General features: G+C 48.6%; 1 protein-coding gene across 3 annotated transcripts in view; it reads right to left on the bottom strand.

Moving 5' to 3' along the window:
* Nucleotides 1–10,940, bottom strand: part of KLHL20 (kelch like family member 20) — a 28,013-nt gene extending 17,073 nt beyond the window's left edge. Inside the window, exons 1-3 of one of the 3 annotated variants that reach the window (XM_071435812.1) lie at nt 10,623–10,940; nt 8,569–8,629; nt 472–1,045 (exon numbers count right to left, since the gene is read on the bottom strand). In XM_071435812.1, the coding sequence (XP_071291913.1) occupies nt 472–1,045; nt 8,569–8,591 (597 nt within the window). In that variant the 5' untranslated portion in view covers nt 8,592–8,629; nt 10,623–10,940. Of the gene's footprint in view, nt 1–471; nt 1,078–8,568; nt 8,630–10,622 lie in introns of those variants that run through there. The other 2 variants (XM_071435814.1, XM_071435811.1) reach the window with 2 other exon arrangements.
* Nucleotides 10,941–15,767: the final 4,827 nt, after the last annotated feature.

The raw sequence follows: 15,767 nt of genomic DNA, 5'->3' as shown, positions 1-15,767 counted from the left end.
CCAGAGCTCAACATCAAATTCCTTGAGTTCTACTGATGTGTTGTCCTTACTTTTAACACCTTTCCCCTCTCCAACCATGTAGAATCCAGAATATTTCTGAAAGAGGAGTGGAATGTCAAACCATTGTGCAGGCAGGACAGATTCAATGCCAAATCCAACTGCACCCACAACTCTGACTCCCACAAAGCACTCACCACACACCTTTCAGGGAAGAAATGCTGTGCATCATATACAATCCACTGGTACAACACAGTCCTGCCACCTCTTTCCTCTTTCCTCCCCACTTAACATCTGGCACATCTGGCACCCATCACTATGGGTCCCATCACTGGCACCCATCACTATCAGGGCACAGAGCAGGTGAAAAGGCAGGATTTGGAAACAAAGGACAAAATGAGAGTTGCTGAAAGCTCTCACAGGCCACATTGATGCATTTTACATCCCAATTCCAGCACGCCAGCACTTCCTTACCTCCTGGAAGTTGTGCTGTGTGAATTTGTCAGCGATCCTCAGCAGCTCGCGGCACGAGTGAGTGTCAGCAAAAGCCCGGATGCCCAGGCAATTGGAAGGGTCCAACTGTCTCTTGAGGAACTCACAGCAAGCCTCCTGGATCTCAGCCAGCTGGAGAAGACAAGCAGCTGGCAGCAAGGTCTGGACATTCCCCTCTTCCACGGTGATCTGCGAGGTGTAGGCGAAGTCGATGAGCAGCTCCATGGCGCGCTCGTCGATGTCCCTGATCACCACCTCGGTCTGCCGCGACTCCGCCAGCTCCCCGGTGAACATGGCTCGGAAATAGGGGCTGCAGGCCGACAGGATCACCCTGTGGGCGTAGATCTTCTTGGCCCCCACTACCAGCACCACATCACAGAGCTCCCGGTGCTTCCTCAGCAGGTTGATGACCTCCAGGGTCTGCCGGGGGTGCTTGTCGGAGATGTAGGGCATGCGCGCGGGCTGCGGCACGCCCTCGGGCAGCTTGTTGGGGTCTCCGAGGGTGCAGCGGCTGGTCACGTCCATTCCGGTCTCTCCTGGGCGAGTGCTGGCACACCTGCAGCGCAGGAGATACAGATACAGCACCATGGTCAGGGATCCCAGAGGCAGCTGGGACCTGAAGCTCCACAGCTCGCACCCAGCACAAGCCTGAGGGACAGAGACACAAGCCGTGCCCGTAAGTCCACGGCGGGAGGTGGGAACCAGCACGTGACCACGTGGAAGAGGAATCCATCTCCAAGCAAAGCTTGCTTAGAAGTAAACAAAGGGCAACTTGCAGCAAGCTTCTATTTATTGCTATTTTTATAGGCTTTCTATGACACACGGCTGTAATATCCAGCTACACATACATATTTATGAGCTGAACCTCGCCGTAGCCTCGTGTGGTAAAGGCACATTATCCCCATTTCACAGAGTGACTCAAAGCACAGATTAGCTGGCTTGCCCACTGTCAAATGCTGGAGTTTTCTTTGACAGAGGTGGAGATGGATTTCCAGCTCTGTGATTTAACCAAACTTCTCTGTTCTACCTACTTTTTTAATGGGGTCACTTATCACTGTAATGTCTGAACACTCTCAACTGTCACACAGACTTCAGGAGCTCAAGATGGCCTGCAGACTACCATGAGCATCTTTCAGGTTCACAGAATACCCATTTTAATCAGCACCTCTTCAATTATCTTTGAGCTATGGAGTCTCCTGACTCAACCCACCCTCCCTGACACGTGTCAAAAGAAGGTTAATCTTCCCCAAGAACGGCAGAAGGCAGGCAACACCAAATCAAACCAAACAGGAAAAAGATAAAACAAGTATCCACCACTGCCAACCTACCTAAAAAGGAAGAACAGGAAGTCAGGATGGTAACTTCAGAAATGAAGAATCACTTAAGAATACATAAACTAAGTTACAGGCACAAAGAAGAAACACAATCTCTTCCCAGTTTCAGAGGCAATTAGGAAAAGCCAGGAAACTGCTGCCTCTTCCCACATCAAAGGAAAACCATCACTTTGAGCAAAATATCAGAATATTGATGGTTTATCACCACTGAAGATGTACTGAAAGACCCAAAACACGCTGGCCACTACCAGTTTTTCCCTGATCCATTGGCATTTGTGAGCTGTCACTACCCCACTGTTCATCTTAAGAGTTAAAAAGAAATCAAGCTTGGCTTTGCCATGGCTCAATGTAATTTGCAACAGGCTTGAAGGAAAGAATTAAAAAACAAACACCTCACATCTTTTCCCCTCATTATTATGTCAAATGCACTTTCTAAGCACTGGGAAACCAGTCTCTGCAGCAGTTCAAATTATTTACTTGCATCTTAGCCTGTTTTCCCATTCCCTCCACACCCTCTCCTTGATCATCATATTCAGATGTTTTAGACCTTTACCTCCTCCTCCTATCTTGGTTACACAGATCCAGCTGAGGCTCCCCTTTGGGTTTTGCTGCTTGCTCCTCCTGCTCAGCACCTTAAATGCCTTGGACTTTTATCCCTGCTCCATCTTTTTTACATCCATCACTGTTCTGCTTCCCTGACACCTCTGACAAATCCTTCTGCTCTTACACTGCCTCTCACTCTCCTCCACCCACTCCTGTCCCTCACAACCCAAATTCACCTTTGGGGGGGTTTGACAATCATTCTTGAAGCTCTGCCAAGTTCCTCACAAACAATGCATAAACTAAACTGCCCTTGCAGCAACACACACCAACCACAATTAATGGTACCCCTGCAAAAACCCCAAGAAACCTGGGCTGAAGATTAATTTACCTAATTAGCTTATTTTCACAGTCCTTAGCAGCCAAGGCCAGAAGGTAAGTAATTTAATCCCTCTACCAAAAGATGTAGAAAGGTGGTGACAAACATTCCCCTGTAGAGTTTGGCTCTTGCTAAGCAAGCTGAGTTGATTTTATTGTGCATTAAGTGTTTTGAACTATGTCAAACCAACCCTTGGAAGGAAAAAAAAGAACACAGTAAGAGCTCTTTTAAAACACATTCTACTACAGTTCTGGACAGTTTGTCTTGACCAGGCTGTCAGTCAAAGAACAGAAGAAGCATTTTCCAAATAAAAACCCATTTCATGTAACTACAGCTCAGAAGAGATGGTGCACATCCAGGACAGGGCATCCTTTTGGAAAGCACACAACCCTTCTGTCCCACCTATAAGGTATTCCTGAAAGCACACAAACAACCCCTCTGTCACACTTGTAGGTTCTCCTGAAAGCACACAAAAAAACCCCTCTGTCACACCTGTAGGTATTCCTGAAAGCACACAAACAACCCTTCTGTCACACCTGTAGGTATTCCTGAAAGCACACAAACAACCCTTCTGTCACACCTGTAGGTTTTCATGAAAGCACACAAACAACCCTTCTGTCCCACCTGCAGGTTCTCCTGAAAGCACACAAACAACCCTTCTGTCACACCTGTAGGTATTCCTGAAAGCACACAAACAACCCTTCTGTCACACCTGTAGGTTCTCCTGAAAGCACACAAACAACCCCTCTGTCACACCTGTAGGTTCTCCTGAAAGCACACAAACAACCCCTCTGTCCCACCTATAAGGTATTCCTGAAAGCACACAAACAACCCTTCTGTCACACCTGTAGGTTTTCATGAAAGCACACAAACAACCCTTCTGTCCCACCTGTAGGTTCTCCTGAAAGCACACAAACAACCCTTCTGTCACACCTGTAGGTTCTCCTGAAAGCACACAAACAACCCTTCTGTCACACCTGTAGGTATTCCTGAAAGCACACAAACAACCCTTCTGTCACACCTGTAGGTATTCCTGAAAGCACACAAACAACCCCTCTGTCACACCTATAAGGTTTTCCTCATCTCCCACTAAAACCAGCCCTAAAGCAGATCTCAGAGTGGCACAGGTTCTAAACACAGCCAGACTGGGTTAAGGCCATGCTGCCTGAAGAAATACACAATATTCCTGCCAATCCCACAGCCCAAGACTCCCTGCCCACACAGGGCAATGGGATGTACCATCTTGTGCCACAGGATTACTTGGCCATATTTAGGCAGTTGCCCTTGTCTTTCCTAGCCAGGACAGAACAGGATTTTTCTGCCCAAATGAGGCCCTGCTGAACACATATTTAACTCACTGAAAAGGTGTCTGGTTAGCAAGAACTGCAGTCATTCCTGCATTGTTCCCACCAGCATTGATCTGAGAGCCTGCATTGTCCCCAGCCTCCTTACTCCTGGGGAGAAAGTGCTGGTTAATGGTTAAAGAAGACTGAATGGATGGAACAAAGAATAACAACCAAACATTCCTGATTCACCCATAACTGATCTCTGGGTGGTACAGAAGCCAGTGATCAATTGGCTTAAGAATTTCCAAGCTGGATCAACCCAGATGCTTGATGTGAAGCTCGGTGGGTTGCTGCTACACACAGGCACAGAAGTGTGAATTTAAAGGACACCTCTGCTGGCTTGTGTCTCCACAAAGATTGTAATTCCACTGCATTCTGAGTGCATTATGCATAAATATGCACAGAGAATGAAATGATGAGTGAGTAGCTTAGAGGTGTGAAAGACAGAAGGCAGCACTTGATTCTCACATGGCAGGGGAGCTGCATCCCCCCACACAGAACTCAGAGCTGCTCCTGAATAGCCAGGGTGATTAAGGAGGGCTGAGGATCCAGAGGAAATGTGTGTGTGTGCCAGGATAAAACATTCACACCCAGCTCTGCAGATATTCTGGGATTAGCTGCCATCAAAATGCAGGGCTGGGGAAATCAGCAAATACAATGGGATTAAGAAAGGGCTGACAAAGGATCAGTTTTTGTGGCACACTGCTGAGAAGTACAAATGGGAACACAGGCAGTCTGCAACACTAACTCAGCTAAATGAACAGGCTGCTCTGCCTCCATTTTATTCCACTAATGCCCAAAATTTCATTCATTAACAGGGGCATGTATGAGACATCCATCCTTACAGCAGCTCCTCCCAAAGTTCAAAAAAATACCTAATAACACACACCTAGGGAAAAATTCCCTCCCATGCTGTCATAAGGGCACCTTAACTTTCAAATCTGCATTTTTTAAAGACAGTGTGTGTTTTAGCACAAGATTACAAACAGGCTTTAACACAGCTCAGCAGAAAACAACAGGCTGACCCAAAGCTTATGGAACACACATTTCAGGCTAAAAACATCAATTGAAATCCAAAAATCATACATTGCTGGAGTGGATTTCAGTGGCAAGAGATTTTAGTAGCAAATAAAAATAACAAACCAAACTGGTAGTGATTTCTGTCAATGCCTTGATTTGAAATTAAGAAATAGTTCCTATACTCATTACAGAGCTGCAAGAACAAGGGCCATGGACTTGGCCCAGCCAAAGCCACCACCACAACATGCCAACCAAATAAATGGAAATGCTTTATTGTTGCATCAGTACTCCAGGCATCAAGTTAGCTAGAAGTCTGATTATCAGGAAAAATGATTCATTTTCTTGCCTAGCTAGCAAGGTTCCAGTAAGTTTTCTCAACAAACTTATGCAAACAAGCAGATAAACCTGACTGAAATACTATTTTATGTTACACAAAAGGAAACCAGCAAGGACCTGGTGTATTTGCCCCTACTTACATTGCTTGGTTTGAATTTTACTGACCAAGAACAGAAAATTCAGTCTCACCCTGACTGAGGAAAATGTGACATGGTGCTGAACTACTGTGACATCCCAGTCAGGGTGAAACTGAGGATGCCCACACTCTGAAAGAGGAGGTCATTACTGGAGCCTTCCAAAACCTTCCTGAGCCTTTTGTAGTTTGTTTTGGACAAGAGCTATGTCCAGGTAGCTGGAAAACTCCTGAGTGCACGAGCAGGATCTGCAGCCTCCTTCCTCTTGCTGGGTCTGGCTGCTCTGATCCAGCACTGCTGTAAGCTGGGAAAAGGCTGCCAGCAAAAAGCTGGGTGAGGAAGAGCTGGGAGAGCTTCCCCAGTTTGTTTGGGAGCTGCTCAAGCCCTCGTGCCTGAGCTATGTTGAAGATATGTCTGCAGCTGACTGTGCATCCACCCATCCTCAGCTGATTTCCCTCCTTCCTTCCTCACCCCTACTTGCCCAAGGGGTCCAGGACTCCTGTCTGGCCCTGGCCACCAGACCTGCTCTGCCCTCCTCATCTGGGGGCTGTGGGACCATGCCCTTCACCCAGAGGTCCCTGCTGCCTTGTTTTTCCCTTCAGCAAAGCCACATTCTCTTGCTGACAGTGAGCAAGAGCAGCCTGCCCCAACCACCCCTTCATTCCTAATGCAGGGTAAATCCTGTTTGCAGCAGCAATTCTGTGTTCCCTGCTATAATCTTGACAGGAATAGCTGGAATTCCTTGTCTGTTCAAGCTGTTCCTCCTCTCCTCTGAATGCTGTACACATTTGATACCATCTCACTGTGTTTATTAACCCATTACTGGCCAAGCCCCACTCCCCTCTTCGACCGGTCACGGGGTCTCTCACTTTTAGAAGTTTTGGTCTATTAGTGTATTGGAATTAATGGCTTAATTACAGCTTTAGTCCATGAAGTCCCACTTTTCTTGTTTTTCTCTCTCCAGCCCACGTTGTTTGTGCTCTTGGGGCTGAGATTTGGATCATTTGTCCTTGGTGCCCAGCTGGAGCAGGAACTGTTTTGTCTCCCTACTCTGTGCACAGAGCTCATAGGAAGCCCAGACTCACACACTAAAGCAGCCCAGAATGTGAAAAACATAAAAGCTCAAACCTGAGGCACCACCTGGGCAGGCAGAGCTGTGGATCATTATTTCTCCTTTCTGCCCCACCTCACGTGGGGTGTTAAATTGGCTTCAGAGCCCTGAGTTAAAGGATAAAAGAAAATGCTCTGCCATCTACATAGCTGGAGTTCATAGGAAGATCTGTGCCCAAAATCCAATCAGGAACCTTTTATCATTTCCTGCTAAGACAGGCAATAGGAGGAGAACAAACAGAAATTTTAACAAGCCACACTGAAGCCCTTAAAGCAGGCGAGTGTATTCCAGAACTGGAGTCCACAGCTCACAGCAGAGATGTGCTTGTCAGGCCAGGCTGCAGCAATAATAAAAACCTCCACTCCTTCAGCTCTGTGCTGCTGCAAACCACAAAAACTAAAACTGAGTGGCACTCAGAAATTCCACAATAGCAAGTCCAAGGCCACAAACCCACAAACAGACACACAAACTCCAGCACGTGAATTCTCTGCCTCAGTGTGACACAGAAAACAGCAGGCACAGAAACGAGTTTAGAACCTCAATTTCCCCATCAGGAACACAAAAGTAGGGAGAAAAAACAAGAACACAAGCCAAGCTAGTTATCAATTTTATGTCATTCTGCAAAAACATCTTGATAAATGGAGCACAACATCAAAACCTAAAAAACTGGTTAAGATTTAAACAATCTCCACTGAAGAGGGCTACAATGAAAGAAAGCGCATCTGGTATTTAATCCATCTTGGAAGAAAAGGAATTCACTGCAGAAGTCACATACAGCCCCTCACTGACCAAACCACATTTCTTATCTTGGCAAAGATGCAGCACAATACCCAGGCTCAGCCTCTGTCATGTCCCAGGTTTACTCACTGCTGAACTGCAGCAGCAGCACAGCAAATTAAATTCATTAAAATTCACTTAATTAAAACAGCATTGTGCCATTCTTCAAGGGTTTAAGTGGCTACTTTCTTCTTGCCTCCTTACACAGAACCCAGGCTAATGGTTTCTGTGGCTAAGAATGCTCTATATATTCATCTCTGGTTAAAAGCCTTGCCTCCCCTTACATTAATGTTTATAGATTTACCCACAAAAAAGTTTTCCTTCTTTCAACATCCCAAAGAGCACAAACAGACCAAGCAAGCTGCCTGAGTTCTCTCCAATCCATTTAGAGGTGAAGAACTTCAGGCAACTTTGCTTCCACACAGCCTGTATCATGTACAGAAATGTATCTGCTGTTAAATTGTGCTGTGGATTGCCATCAAGCAAGGAAAATCAACAAGAACTAGCAGGGAACCATGTTTGCAAACCTGTCATCATGCTGAACTACTGTGACAACTTTTCCCTCTATGAGAGAGACTGTTTTTGACACAACCACAGCAAGAACTCCCCTGAATTAAACTTCAGCTGCATCTCCAGCTCATTAGAACTGAGGCAGCTGGCATCCATAATTAGAAAAGGAAATCTCCTTTTCACCCAACACCTCACCAAACTCCCTTCCTCAAGGGAAAAATAATGCCCCTTGGGAATCAAGTTTAAATTTATTCCTAGGCAGTCTATTTTCCACAGCTTTGATACCTAAGTAATTAAATACTGAATTTTAAACATGATAGTAAATGGGGGAAGTGGAAAAGGGGATGGAGAACTACAGTAACTTGTCTTCCATACTTTTCCTTAAAGACATCTGGCCTTGTAAATATTGAAAACTAAATACATTTAAGAAAGGACTAAAGAGGAATGATTTATTATGATTTATTTATAGCTAGGCTTAAAAAAAAAAAATCCAAAACCACACAACATTTTACAGTCCACAGGCACACAGAAAACCAACCCACATGATTTATCCTGTTTGGGGAAGAGAAGAAGAATTGGTTTTGTGTCTTACCTGCGCATTGGCTTTCCGTCCATGCACCGTGAAGAGAAACCTTCACCCTACACTTCAAGACCTGATCCAACAGGGAAACAAAAGAAAAGAGAAAAAAAGGTGATTTTCCTATGGGTTACTTTTAATTTTTGAGGGAATGCTTTGCTAGGCTCTGTCTCTACAAATGAGTTGATATCTTTTTGGTGTTCTGATAGAATGGTGTTAAGTTTTACATCTCTTGTGTCTCACTATTCATCGAGACTGAAAACAGAATAAAATCTTTTAAAACACCTCTCAGTTACCCTGTCTCTGTAAAAACTAAGGAAACCAACAATTTCCAAGTGAAAATAACCTTCTTTCCCTTCTTCAGTCTTCCTCTAAGAGAACAGAGCTGCCCACAACCACATCCTAATGTGCCTTTGAGCTCTTATCCAGTTATAAATTCACATCCCAGAATAACAATACCTGGATTGCAGAGAATAAAGCAGAAGAAAACATCACCAGCATTAAAAACATTTCCACCACGGCTGCACAAAGATTCCTTACCAAACAGAACACACACATTATAAAGTCAGCAAACTGCCTGCCTCCCTGAATCCTTAAAACTGTTCCACCAAAGGGAAAAATATCTGAAGTGACAGGGTGCTCACTGTCACTCCTTGCTCGGAGCCAGGAGGTATCTCTGCCTCACACATTTAGCAGAGATTTAAGGCAGGCTGGCACCTAATAAACAGCACAGCGCTGCTCACCAGCTACACTGCAGAGCCAGAATTTGATAGAAGATAAAACTTGTGTCTGGAAATTGAAGATAACTGTGCCCCAGAGGTAAGAGGGATGCTAATAATGCTACTACATCTGCAAAGATGAATGATGCTGCCTGACATTCACTACACTTCCACTCCAAATATTCATTTTCTGAGAGTAATAACAGTTGCAAACTGCACAGGCTTTTCATATTCAACCACTAACTTCTAATTCTAATGTAAATTAACCCTTTTTACAAGGGCATCGCTTGCCCCAATTTCATTTTCGATAGCTATTCACTTAAGAGAACATTTAATTCAATTATTATTCAAAGCAATAAGCCTAACTTTTTTGTAAAAATCTATTAAAAGAACAGAAAGGTGTTCTGCTTCCACACTGATAGTCACAGGCTTCTACCCCTCCAGAAACAAGAGAGAAACGGGAAACCACTGAACTATGGGAAAAGCAATGACAGAATGAGAATGAATTAAACCTTAAAATAAACACAAGTAGCATTCACAAGAGGGAAAGAAAATAATTAAATTTAGGAAAAGCAAGATCATTTTTGGGAGACCGGGACTGTCAGATTGGAACCCTGTCAGATTGGAACCCTGCATCCAACAATAAATAAAATATTTAAATTGAACTACAGAACTGTTATAGCTACGTGAAGAAGAACCTTATTTCACAGGCAGCACTCTCTAGGAGCATTATCCCAGACACACCAGCGGAGCTGGCTAATGAAGAATAAGCTCAGACTTGCTGTCTGCCACACTTGCAAATTACTCAGGTTCCCAAATAAAGACAGGCAATTCCTCCCGGTTAGGGCACCGCGTAGCGATTCCGAGGCGAGCTCGGGGCTGCCGGGGCACCGGGCACGGCCGCGTCCCGCCGGGGCTGTCCCGTGAGCCCCCGGAGCCCCCGCACACGCGAGGGAACGTGCAGCAGGCTATTCTTAGCCCCCCGGTTGCATCAGATTTAATCCCCTTAAACCCACGTTGAAAGCCGGGGAGGAGGGGAAAACACACACACACGTATACAGGCAAAATAAAGGCATTTAAACCGCGCTGTCCGCGCGGCAGCAACAGGCTCAGGGGCGGCTCTGCCAGCAAAGCCCGGCCCTGCAGCCCCCGCGGCACAACTCGGCTCGGCCGGCGGCAGCTCCTGCGGGACGGGCACCGCTCCCCTCCGCCGGGCCCGGCCGAAGGGCCACGCCGAGCCCAGCCCAGCCGTGCCGAGCCCAGCCGCGGAGCCCACGCTGCCCCAGCCCGCCCGGGCAGCGCGGCCCGGCCCACCCCGCGCCCCCCGGCCCGCAGAGCCGCCTCACTCACGCCGGGCGCGGGCTCCTCGCCACCGCCGAGCCGCGGTCCCGCAGCGCCGCCCGAGCGCCTCCTCAGCCGCAGGAAGCGGCCCGGCCCCCGCCAACCGCCGCCGAGCCGCGCCCGCCCCTTCCGCCCCCGGAGCCGCCGCCTCAGCGCGGCCCGGCCCCCAGGCCGTGAGGGGGAGCCCGTGTGGAGCCCCCGGCGAGTGGCGGAGCCGCCGCAGGAACGGGGCTCCGCGGGTGCTGGCAGAGAATCAGAGCGGTCAGCGTTGGGAGAGAGATTTAAGATGACACCGGGCCCAGGCGTGCGCCCAGCGCTGCCGCTGGAAGCGCTAAAGCAGCGCCAGGTCCCGACGCCTCCGAAACACCGACTCCAACACCTCCCTGGGCAGCCTGTTCCAATGCCTGACCACCCTAACAGGGATTTTTATTTTCTAATCTCTAATCTGAACTGCCCTGTCGCAGCTGGGCCATTTGCTCCTGTTCTCCCAGCAGAAGAGACCGAGCCCAGCTGGCTGTGCCCTCCTGTCAGGTGCGTGATAGCGGTGAGGTCCTCCCTGAGCCTCCTCTTCTCCAGGCTGAACACCCCCAGCTCCCTCAGCCGCTCCTCAGGTGTTTTCCAGACCCTTCACCAACCTTGCTGCCCTTTGCTGGACACATTCCAGCACCTCAATGTGCTTTTTAAAGTGAGGGACCCAGAGCTGAATGCAGCCTCACCAATGCTGACTACAAAGGGATGATCACTTCCCTGGGCCCCCTATCCCTCCATAATTCCAGATTAACAGCACTTCTCATTCTCTGTGGGTGATGCATTTCGCAATGTGCCCGAACCTGGCACTTGGTGTGATTCTGGGGCTGCCCTGTGCATGAGGAGACCTCATTAATGCGTATAAATGTCCAAAGGGGAGATGCCAAGATGCTCTTAGTGGTGTCAGCCACTGGGAGGAGATCCACGGACGTTCCACATGAATAGAAAGAAGAACTTTACTGTGCAGTGATCAAGCACTGGAACAGATTGCCCAGAGAGGTTGTGGAGTGTCCCTGGGCAGATATCCCACACCCACCTGGTTACAAAGCAATGCCATGTTCTGAAATGGCCCTGCTTGAGCAGGGAGATGGGACCAGATAACCTCTGTGCTCCCTTCCAACCCCACCCATTCTGCTATTCTGTGCAGGGCCACAAGTTGGACTTGGATGATCCTTGTGGATCCATTCCAACTCAGGATATTCCACAATTCTGTGAACTTCTGCCTTTCCTCTTAACATGACCATTTTGCCCATGTGTCCCTGTAAGGTGACAGTGCCCAGTGCCTGCCCATGGCCCCCTGGGTTCCTTAGTCCTTAGAACCTCCAAGACTGGCAGGATCACACCTGGAAGAGGAGCAGATGTTTGGAAGTGGCTGGATAACAATGCCAACTGGAGTGTTTTCATCCAGACAGCAGTGAATTCCCTCCAGGATGACAACCAGCCACAAGGTGCCTCAGCCCACCAAAGGCTCCTGTGGTAGGGGCTCCTCCAGTGCCTATGCCCTCTTCCTCTTGCCTGTCCCCTCTGCCACCCTCCCAAAGGCGTTCCCAGGCATCCCAAAGGCCAGGAATCTGTCTCCCTAAACATGACAGTCAGAGCATGCCCGTGCATCAGACGTGTCTGTGAAACTCAGCAAAATTCCTGCTAGGAGCAGCCAACTTTTGGAATCTTCTTAAATAAATTTTATTGTTCCTGTGGCACGTGCCCTTTTGGTAGGAAGGGCATCCAGGGAAGGGGCAGCAAAGAGGGCAGGGGTGTCTGTGAGCTTTCAGAAGGTGTGTGTGCTCTGGGAGACATGGGAGAATTGGGGTGGCAGAGAGCAGGCACCCCACATTCCAGGAGGAGGCCATCGTTTCTGGGGCACAAAAACCCCCATCCCTTGTCCTTGCCCAGGTGGAAATGTCCTGGCTGCTCTGCAGGGCCTGAAGAACACTGGGCATGCTGGGCATGGCTCATATTGCCCCCAGCATCTGGAGAAATGTGCAGAAAAACCAGAGATGGACAAGCAATCTAAACCAGTTGCACAGGAAGGGATGGGTTTGTGGAGTGCAGGTAAGGCCTGGCCCTGTCATTTCCAGGGATGGGGACAGCCAGCTTCACATCCCATGAGGACAGACTGCCAGGCAAAGTGCACCTTCCCCTGTTCCCAACTGCACAAGATGAGGGCCAAAGCCATGGTGGTGCTCAGGACCAAAACCATGATGCTGATGCTTGGGGCCACCAGGCTTTTGTATCACCTTTACCTGCAGGAGCTCCAGCACCAGCACTAGCAGAGGAAAAGGGCAGGAGGAGTTTGGAAATCCCCTTGAAGAGGGACACAGCTTAGAGCCAAACTTAGGAGAAAGGATAAAGCTCCTCTCCCAGCTGAGAAATATTTCAAATTCACAGACTGGATGAGGTCAGAAGGCCCCTGGCAGCTCAGTTTGTCCAAGCCCGTGCTCAGCTGGGGTTGTCTCAAAGCAGCTGCCCATGAACTTCTGCAGTTTTGATATCTCCAAGAAAGAAACTCCACGACCCCTCTGGACAAGCTGTGTCAGTGCTCCATTACTCTCCCAGCAGATGTTTCCTGATGTTCAGAGGGAACCCCTTCTTTTTCAGGTTGTGTCCATGTCCATCCACTGGCTCTGTCTTTTCACCCTCCTTTCTGCTATTTTTATACATTAATAGGATTCCCCCTCAGCCTCCTCCATTCTGAACAACCCCACATGTCCTAATCTTTCCCCACAGGAGAGATCTTGCAATCCCTTCATCATCAATGGACTCTCACCAGTAGCTTCTGTACTGGAGAGCCCAGAACTGGACACAGAACTCAGGTGTGGCTTCATCTGAGAAGAGGGGAAGGATCACCCTAACCCAAAACTTCTCCTAAAGCAGCCCAGAATGCCATTAACCCTCTGCTAATGGAGAACCAGGACCCTCACAGCCTTCCCTGTGCATTCCAGGTGTCCCAGCAGGTACTGGCATGTGGGATCATTCTTCCCCAAGTGCAGGACTTTGCAATTCCCTTTGCTGAACATCAAAACGTTTCTGTCAGCCCATTTCTCCATCATGCAGGTCTTCAGTGAAGGTGTCAGATGGGCTGGACCTAGTGACACGAGTTATTGGTGTTCCACCAGACTCACAGCACTGATCACCAGAGACTGGCACCAGTCTTTCAGCCAGTTTTCCATCTCCCTCTGGGTTTATCCAGCCTGTACATCACCACTATGAGGTTACAGGACATCCTATCAAATGCCTGACTCAAGCCAAGGCAGACAACATGCCCTGCTCTTCCCTCACCCACCCAGGCAGTCATTCCTTCAGAGGGTTATCAGGTCCTTTAAGCCTGACTTCCCCTTTTTGCATCCATGCTGACATCAAGTGTTTGGCCACAAAAAGATTTATCCCTTTGCCAAAAGTGTCCCCTTGCCTGACTCCCCCTGGTGCTAATGCCACCCTGCCTGTGAGGGCTTTTGATGACTGTCACTTATTCAAGATACTGGGAAGGCTGGACTTGCCCAGCTCTGCTGTTCTGAGCAGAGGGGGTTTCACAACAGCACCCCAAGCCACAAGTGTACCAGGATTTGCTGAGTGTGTGACAGATTGTTGTCCTGAGGCATTTTGGAGTGCGTGTGTGTGTGTGTGAAGGGGCAGGTCAGGCCTTGCCCTGGTGAGGCAATGCCCTGCTCTGCACATCCTCCATCCCCAGAGTCTGTACCCCAGCCCTGCAGGGGCTGCCAATCCCTGGCACAGCAGAGGCAATGCTCCACACCTGCCCCTGCAGCTCCAACCAAGCTCCCCAGGGGCCAAATGACTGGAAAACCCACCTGGGGAAAGGGCTCAGGATGGCTAAGGAGTAGATAAAGCTGAACTTGAGGTGAGCACAGGTCTTGACCCTCTCTCCTCTTGGAGTTTTCATCAGATTAAACACCTCTGGAACCCAGGAGGGGGTAGCTATATGTGTTCTTTTCTCTATCTTCTATTGCTTTCTTTAATTTCCTCATCTTGGAAGTCGTGAACAATTTAAAATGGAATGGGCTTAAAGTTTGCAAAGTTGAATGGGCCAATTTAATGCTCTGAGGTAGGTGTTTTATGTTGAGTGTGTGGTACTCTTTAGTCAAAGGTTCTTTGATTTTCTAAATTTGCCAGCAAGGTCTTTTTGGTTGTTTTGGCCTCTCGAGAGTACCTTGTCAGTCTTTCTTCTGTGCATCTAAAGCACAGCACATCAACAACCACCAGCCCTTTTAAAGCCTTGTCAGGTGAGTTTTTTGGGGGGAAAACCAGCCAAAAGCCAGAGCTGCTGCCTCCTTCTTCACCAAGGGACTGATCTGTGCCAGCAGCTTTGCTCCAGGTCTGGCTTAGACTTGCAGGACTAAGACAAGGTTGGCCAAGCCTGCTTCTATCCTGGGACTGCAATCAGCACCAAACAGGAAACAACACCAGCATCCATTTATTGTCTTTATTCACTGGGGAGAGGAGGCCAGTATTTTACCTTGTCTTCTGCATGAGCCCTGAGAAGCCTCACCAGTTCTGCAGAGCTTTGGTCCCTCTTACCTACACAGAATCAGCCCTTGGTCATGGCAAAGCTGATGTGCCTGGAGGAGTGCTGGCACACAGGGAGAGGGATACAAGGCTGCCTCATCACAGAGCAAGAAGGATGAGTGTGCCCCAGCAGCAGTCACTGGGGGAAGGTGTTTCCTTTCTTGTTCTCTCCAGGATCAAAGTTGTCCCAGCTCACATCAGGCTGGAGAGCAATGGAGCATGGTCCATTAAACAGTTAACCACAGAGCAAAGCCAATGCTCTGGAAAGACTCAAAGAACCATGATGGAGCAAGGCTAAGGCTCCCTGCTCCAAGCTTTGTGGGATGCCCGTGAAATTTTGGGTTTGGCAGGGCAAGTCAGTCTTAGCAGCACTGGCAGAAGGATCTTTGCTGGCTACCACCCCACCAAACCCCCTCCACTGGCTCCCACCAAGCCCCTGCCCCAGCCACACTGCCCCATCTTGCAGGGGGATTCTCCAGGCATCCCTAAATCTGCAGTACAACCCCACCAGGCCCCTCTGGACATGGCTGTTGTACCACCACCAGGTTAGGCAAGACTAACTCTCACCCTGGCCAAGGGAGGGCACTGCCTGGGCAGTCCTTGGGA

This window comes from Agelaius tricolor, unplaced genomic scaffold (assembly GCF_023055355.1).
Source record: "Agelaius tricolor isolate 1412-34295 unplaced genomic scaffold, bAgeTri1.0.p SCAF_11, whole genome shotgun sequence".
In the NCBI taxonomy this organism is placed as follows: Eukaryota; Metazoa; Chordata; class Aves; order Passeriformes; family Icteridae; genus Agelaius; species Agelaius tricolor.
The sequence above is the reverse complement of the archived record's forward strand: the minus strand, read 5'-3'. Positions and strand labels throughout refer to the sequence as shown.